The sequence below is a fragment of the Trachymyrmex septentrionalis genome, unplaced genomic scaffold, assembly GCF_001594115.1.
Source record: "Trachymyrmex septentrionalis isolate Tsep2-gDNA-1 unplaced genomic scaffold, Tsep1.0 scaffold97, whole genome shotgun sequence".
NCBI classification, from domain to species: Eukaryota; Metazoa; Arthropoda; class Insecta; order Hymenoptera; family Formicidae; genus Trachymyrmex; species Trachymyrmex septentrionalis.
Window position 1 is genome coordinate 3,134,658 of NW_017306160.1, and position 8,239 is coordinate 3,142,896.

The 8,239-nt window shown below is 41.1% G+C and overlaps 1 protein-coding gene across 5 annotated transcripts in view; it reads right to left on the reverse strand.

The window, feature by feature from the left end:
- The window catches only part of LOC108756282, a 170,659-nt gene that overhangs the window by 154,453 nt on the left and 7,967 nt on the right, over positions 1–8,239 (reverse strand). Inside the window, exons 1-2 of one of the 5 annotated variants that reach the window (XM_018499958.1) lie at positions 5,833–7,535; positions 3,821–5,725 (exon numbers count right to left, since the gene is read on the reverse strand). In XM_018499958.1, coding sequence (XP_018355460.1) covers positions 3,821–3,846 — 26 coding nt within the window. In that variant the 5' untranslated portion in view covers positions 3,847–5,725; positions 5,833–7,535. Of the gene's footprint in view, positions 1–3,820; positions 7,536–8,239 lie in introns of those variants that run through there. The other 4 variants (XM_018499961.1, XM_018499960.1, XM_018499962.1 and 1 more) reach the window with 4 other exon arrangements.

Below are 8,239 nucleotides of genomic sequence, written 5' to 3' on the forward strand. Positions count from 1 at the left end.
ACACACACACACACACACACACATCCATGTACATATATATATATGTACATATATATATATGGGATTTCTATCTAAAACAATACGGTAAAAAAATTAAAACAAAATCTTCATAAAATCATAATAAGCATTGAAATTTTTTCAAATAACCAATTCATTTGTGTAAAAACATGACTCAGAGCATCAAAACGGAGCATTATATACAAATATTGCGAAGAGAATAATAATAAACTGTTTCATTTCACTCAAATATAGATTTCCGATCTGATGCAAACCACACGGCTTTTATGGTATTGACCGCAAAATATCGGTAGCCTATCGGTCGTATGTCGCGCTTGGAAAAATCCGTCTTCTTTCTCGCGCTGGCAAATATTTACAAAAAAATAGAGGCAGAATTTATTCGACGAAGGAGAAAACCAGGGGTGCCTTTCAAATTAGCATTTCAATTTGCCGCAGATGTCCCGCGTGTTGCAGCCGCGAGTCAAAGAGAGAACGAGAACGATCGAGTCGAGTCGTGTTGAAGCCGGAGTTGTCATCCGCCACCTGACATTTTCGATGCAAAGCCACCGACAGCGGAGCGGGGAAGCGTAACATTTACATCTATACGTATGTATATACATATACACACTACTAGCCCGCAGGGGCGTCGTATCGTATCCGTGCTTCACGCTCTGGCAATTCTCGATCGCTACTTTTTAGCCGAATTGTATCCGACGAATCTCATCGAGAACCAGAATCAAAGTGTCGACGGATAGAAATATGAGAAATTGCAATTGCGAAAGATAAATCATTGGCTAAAAGTTATATAATATTATCCAAATATTGCCTAAATACAAGATGAAAACAGATATATTGTATACGGAAAAAATTTTAGATTTTATTGAAGTATCTAAAAATTTAGTTAAATATAGATCTGAAAATAATTTTGTTGGATTATATATATTAAGATAGAATATGTTGGTTATACCATTACTGTTAAGTTTTTGTCCTCTCCCTGTGCAATTCTTAATAAAGATGCACATAGAATTTTGATGCTATTATACTTTTATTTACATTACATATTTTTATTATATTAAATATTATTATATGTAATATATTATTTTTTACATTTTATTGTTAATAAAATTATGACATTAATTATTATCATGTAATTGTTACTGTGGGAAATAATAAAAATTTCAAATGTATTTACGTCATATTAGACAAATGAATATTGTCAAGAAAAGTATCCATATTAAATATTTGAAAAGTATTACGATAACTCAATAATTCTATCGTTAATTCTTATTAATATTCTGATATTTACAACAAAATTATTGTATTAGTAAATTCAATTTTCGATATTCATAAGTACGTTAATCATATTTCCGTTTTAATGAGTACATAGAGAAATGATTGTTTAGTATTTGCAACAATAAAAGCTGAACTCGCCAAATTTACGCAGACCTGATCCTGATCCGCATTGAATTTCGCCGACGTAGCGTTAAATAATAGCCTTGGTATTGCAAGGTTATATTTGGTATGGTATTATGTTTATTAATAACAACATTGTAGGTATGTCATCAAACGGTGTGCATTTATATGCAATTTCAACGTGATACATAATTAAATAAAAAAGAACATTTCGTAATAAGATCTGTTTTAGCTAAATAATCTGAATTTCATCCATTATTTTCAAGATATTGATAACTTAAAATTCTAATTCATTAATAATAAAATCTAACAAGTTACTGATAAGTTTCAAAAAAATTTCTCTGATTAGCATTATTCGAAATAAAAACCAATATTTCCAATGATTTTTTTGTTTATCAAAAAAATTCCCAAGTTTCCACAGATTACAAAAAAATTCCAAAAATTTCTCATTTTCTTTTGAATTCTAAATAACGTCTCAAAATTTCTATCATAATTATCATAATTTATATTGATTCTTATTGAAATAAAAAAATTATCGCTAATTTTCGTTCAACATAAATATATCTATAAGATGTGAAAAAATATCAATTTTATATTTATTTATTATTATTTAGACGATCATTTTTCACACTTAATCGCCTAATTCTTTTTAACTTTTTAAAACGCCTGATGGAACTAAAATTCTACGAATTATATTTACATCAATATTCAAAAAAATTTTTAAGTAAAGTGTCAACTTTGTAAAAGTTAAATATTCGGCTTTACTGCAAATCTCTTCATAAATAATAATATTAAATTTTCTAAAAACGAAATACTATTTCTCAGAAGATTCGTAGTTTAGCATCGAGGATTTAAATGTGCTTGTCATACTCAGCGAAGATGATGTGTTCGAATAATACAAGTCGATATTAAACGTTTATCAAAATAAAAATATTAATTTGTCAGATAATTACTCGGAAATGAATGACATTGCTCTCTATACCTCGATATGTGTATATTCCATTTATGAAAATCCGTGTGCAATGATTAACTCATTAATCATATAAATACCTATATGTTGTATATATTTCTCTCTTTCCAGCAACTTCAAAATTTTTATTCTAACCGCACCCTATTTTTCACGATAAATTATGATTCTCACAAGGATATAAGATTATTATCATTGGCACATCTAAGTTATTAAACTACGCTTTATCGTCATTGGCGTTTGCTTTATGAACGATCGACATTTGTATCTCTCTATGATGGTATCGTCGCCGAGGAAAAGCAAAATGATCGACGGTGAGATATACGGCGAAATAAACGTTCAGGATATAAAAGTGGCTGAAGGTAGTCGCGAAGCGATCGACCGGTCGTTTTAAACGTGCTTAAATTAACTTGCGCAATGTGAGAGAGAGAGAGAGAGAGAGAGAGAAGCGTCCCGAGTCCTACATATAGTAACAAAAAGTAATGTATAAGCCCCATAGGCGTCGAGTCGTTTCGCGAACATTATAGCTATATAGCAGCACGTAATTACTTTGATTGGCGGCCAATTACTATGGCGTGGCTAGTTTATTTTAACGAAAATAAATAATTATCAAAATGGACCTCTTGACGCGCTATACGTTATTATCCTTATCGCATGCACATAAGATTGGCAGGCATGCAACATTGGTAAATCATCTCGGATTTGTTAATTATTAACGCTGTCTTCTCCATTTAGACTTCAAGTCAATGTGATAAGAATCGAAAGCGATTTCTGTAGTTGATAGAGCGTAACACGAGAGAGGCGTGTGCCTCTCACGATAAATTATTCGTGTTCACATCGCCAAGAAAATATACATATTTTAATATTCTTCAACTGAGAAGCAAACGTAACTAGAAGATAAATATTATTCAATTCTATATATTTATATACAATATACGTAATACTGTATAAAATTTACATTTCCTTCTTTCTCGAACTGAAATTGCACGAATGATAATTTTTCAGTTTATAAAAATATTTTTCTCGTTTTTGCTTTTTCAAGCGAGAACAACTCCGAGCAATTCGACCTGAAAACCTTCGTGTGTTTTCAGTTTTAGAAATCTGGTCACTTTAATCGGCGGTTTGAAAGAGACTTTCGAGAGATCTCAAGCAATGAGGAAAACGTATCGGTCGAAACAGCTTGCTAAATGAAAGATCAGCGTGCGTTCACCACTCGTGAGAGGCCGGAATCCAGCCGCGTGTCGGTTCTCCCGTATTTTACAACGGCACGTGCGGCTCATTATGGCGGCAGAACAACGGCCTTCGTTACGAACAGGTACGCCTGTACGCGATACGTACTGTTATCGTTAAGCATGCAGCGCGAATACGGTAAACGATCGTGGATAAATGGACTATTCTTTAGGATTTTCATGCAGAGAAAGAGAGAGAGAGAGAAAGACTCACCTTAGAGCTCGTTGTGTGGTCTTCATCTTCGATGGGTCGTCCTGTCTTCCGCTCCAAATTGTATCTTCTTTCACCGTCCGTCAGATTTGTCTGCCTCCTTCCTCTTCGCTCCGCTCACGGCTGCTTCCCTCCGATTCGTCACACTCGATAATCAGCCGCGGGATCAAAACACTGGCGAGAAGTTCGTCGATACGCGGAACACAATTGTACGGTTATTATTAAGTATCGAAAAGATCACACTATAGCGAAACGTAGAAGAGATATCCTCGCACTTGGATCACATTAACATCTCGCGAAAAACGGCGCAAAATTAACGGTCGCAAAATTAAAACATCACAGGGAGGTCACCACCTTCGCGTTGCTGTCGACTTTTCCAAGTTTCCTATTGCTTAGCATTCAAATAAATTATGCAAGTTAAATTATTAAGTCTCTCCTGTGTCTTCTTTGCGAGAGAGACCAAGGTGAGTGTCGTCGGGATGATTTTATAATTTTTCTTTCGAACGCTTAGGAACCTTCTCCTTTATGAACGGAAGTAGTTGACGATCGTACACCTTCACCGGAGCATCGCGAGGTGTAAAAGAGCGCCGCGAATTAGCTCAGTGGGACTCGCGGGCGACCGAGAAACTTAGGTCGCGAGCGGCGAAAGGCCCCTATATCTTCTTCCACCTTTTCCTCTTTCTCCCCGGTTAACCTCTGATTTTGCGAAGGTCCATTCGCACTTCTCTTCGTTGCTGCACGTAATCCTTCCAAATCCGCGCGTAAGCGTGAATGCATCCACCGAATATACTATAGACTCCGAAAATACATCAGCCAAGCCGTGTGGTGTATCGTTTGTCCACAATTCATATTCATAGAGGGGACTCCCTATCTCGATTTCGCATTACTTTCCTACAATGATATCGTTAAATTACTTTGTTTTTTTTTTTTAAATATGCCTCAAATACCATGTATTCTCCAAGTAACTCCGTTCCTACTTCTCTCTTTTCTTGCCTCCCAGGGAGATCCTTTTCAGGAGTCCAGATTCCTTTCCGGAACGGCCGTTGATCTCCCCGTATCGACTTCCTCGCTCGCTCTATCCGCCGGAAATCGGCACGGTGACCACGGAATCGCGCACGCGGCGGCGCGGGCGGCGGTCGGCGAGACACGGGCGTCGCGCGCCGACGCGAGCATCGCGCTCGCCCGCAAACGAGATGGGATCGCTAACCTGCTTTCCGATGCGTTTCGACGATAAAACGTCGAGCGCTCTTCGCCCTCGATCCGCGTCCAAGTCCGCGTGCTACCGAAATATCCCGACGTCGCCGCGAACTTTACGCATAAACCGTTTTGCTCCTCGTCCGATCTTCTTTCAATTCGTGGCCCTGCCAATTTCGCCTTCGGACGAAGACAATACAATCTTCTTGTGACGATAATGAGTCCACAATGACAGTTGCTAATGACAGTCCACGGGATAATTAATTGTTGAATGTTTGTTGCTTTCGGATCGGCGTGAATTGATCTTTTTTTAACTATGGCTCCTACCTTCAGATTAAGACAACGCAGTCAGCTTTTTGCGATAATAAGAAATTTACTGACGACAGAGAGAGAGAGAGAGAGAGAGAGTGTCCTCGGATAAATGATTGTCGAATATTTGCTGTTTTATAATCGGCGTAAATTAATCTTCGTCTTCTCTCAATTGTGGCTGCTTCCTCCAAATGTAGATAAGCCAGTTTCTCGTGATAATGAAATGCTAATCACAGTCTTCGGATATAATGATTGTCGAATATTTGTTGTTTTAAGATATAAATTAATCTTCATTCAATTGTCCTCCAGACTAAGACAATGTCGAATTGTCGAATATTTGTATTATTTTAAAAGTCGGCCTTTGAGACAGTCTTCTTCTCCATATTCCCTTAGTAAATTTCCGACCTACAAAGACAGGTTACAATACCATGAATTTCCGAAAAACCAGGATAAGCCTCCACGAGGAAATATAGGACTCGTGGTCGAGAGAGTCACAAAGATAGTCACAACACCTTGAAAAATGATGCACCGACGAAACGGACATCTATCGTCCACCCTCGATTTTCCGCGGGCGTTTCAAAAAGCAACGAAATATGGCAGGCAGGATACGATTCTTCCTTCCTTCTTTCCGCTCCTCCTCGTGCGATCGATTTGTCAATCCCACCTCAACTCGCAGATCTCTCTCTTTTAATCCCCTCGACGATCTCGTCTCTCGCCGGACCGTTCGATCGTTCTCCTCCTGCCTCCTGCCTCCTGCCGGCTGCCAAAAATCCTCGTATACAGTCGTATATCGCGGAGCAGGTGCGGAAGGCTCGTTGGAGCCGGAGCACTTTGCGCCGTAAGGCAAAACCGCAGCCTCTTCTGGTCCGTAACGTATGGAGCGACCGGCGCGTACGCGTATATACGCGTATATACGCGAGGACTGGTTTTCACGAGAGGCTCCCTCGTGCCCGACCGGCCAGACTACTTCGCGGACGATAGCACGGGACGTCGAGTGTTCGCGCGCGGGTGCGAGCGAGATGGGTGTACGTTCGCGGCGCGGCGCGGCGCGCGAGGTGCGAGCGGAGCCGGCGCAGCACGGCGGAGAGCGCTCAGCGCGGTGGGTCCCGTTCCACGGAAAGAGGCTTTATTCCACCGAGCGCGAGGAAGTACTGTTACTTGTTAGACGGGGGCCCCGGTCGCGACGCAAGTCGCGACGCGCGGAGTAACACCGAGCGCGTCGACGAGTGCGTTTCCCGTCAACGTTGACGAGGCGAGAGTCTTTTCTTTCTGACCTACAATACGAATTTCTCGTGTGGCAAATGGTAACTTTAATTTGAATTATTGGCAGGAGCCTCCGCGGGAGCCAAAGAAACGTTCTCGCGCGATTCGAAACGCGTCAATGAAACGTATCGGTGAAGGACGCGCCGAACGATAATATAACCGCCGCGATTCGATTTTCGACTCGATGTTTCTCCTTCCTTGGTGCGCTCACTTCACGCACTATCGCGAAACGCGAAATTCGTGACGCGATTGAGATTCTGTTTTCTCGGAGTCTTCTTCTTTCTCGGCAAATAGAATCACCTGATTCGTATAGAATCACAGTATCGTGGAGTCAGAACATGAAGCACTTTTTAGGGGTCCGAAGTCAACCGAGTGAAACACTGCGAACGGCGCGACACATCGTACCCTCGCGTCTCGAACGTAACTTCCCGCCCGAGTGGAGAAAGCGCGGGCGCGAGGAAAGGAGGAAGGGGGAGGGGGGGAGGGGAGAGAGAAAGAGAGAGAAAAGATGCGGCGCCACTGCGCCTCGTAAACAATGTCTCGCGCGACGAATGTTTTGGGAGTAATCGTCACAAACGGACCGACGTCGTTCACACGTGTCTTCCGCGTCGCGTGCTCCGATATATATACGTACGTAACGTCAGTGCGCGCACTGAACAGGATGTCCGGGATACGCTGGCTCTCGCCGGACGATTTTACAAAAAAACAGCCGAAAAACACGTGCGGGTGGACGGCGATTCAACCGGCACTCGCGTGCCGCCACCTGCTTTGCCTTCTCGTTTCTCAGTGTCAAGAAAAGGGCTCACGTGTGTGAGTACCTCTGACGCGTGTACCTCTGGCCCTGGTCAAATCTTTCTCTTCCTCTCTCTCTCTTTTTCTCTCTTCCGTCGACCAACGCGGCGATTGTCGCGGGGCGCGCGATACTTCAAAGCAACGTACACACCGCTCGACTGTCGCGGCTCGACTGGACGGCGCGGCGGGCCGACCACCTCCGCACCGTTGCTCGTCGCCCTCACGCTCGTAGCGTGCGCGCTGGCGCCCCCGGCCCCCCGCAACTTGCGCCGGAGCACACACTTTTGCATAATGTATTATGCATTAAGCCCATTCTACAATTGCATAAGCGTAATTGTAAGTGGTTGTAGCTGTAAGAATTAATCAATCATAACATCAAATATTTTCCTCATATTCGACTATGGTTCAATCTTACAACTGCAATCACTCACTTATTGTACAACTACGCTTTAAGCCCATTCCACACAGTCGTAAGCGTAATTGTGATTGGAACTGTAAAAATAGACACCGAGACCAAGAGTCGAATTCGAGGGGAATATTTGACCGTGATTGTGGTCAATTCTTACGATTACAATCAGTTACAATTACGCTCACGCAACTGTAGAATAAACTTAAAGTATAAGAGAATCGACCATTCAGAATTCTTTATTTCATGGAAAGAAAAGAAATGAAGAAATGAATCGTCTTTGATTGGTTCATTTTTTCATTATGCAAAATTTTGTGCCTTAATACCGTGGCATATAGAAAAGTTTACAATTAAACAGTAAGTAATAATATAAAGAAATTATTTGTCATACTGCTTACATTATATATTTAAGATCTACTATTTTTTGTATACATATGATCATAAAGGACAAGAGCACA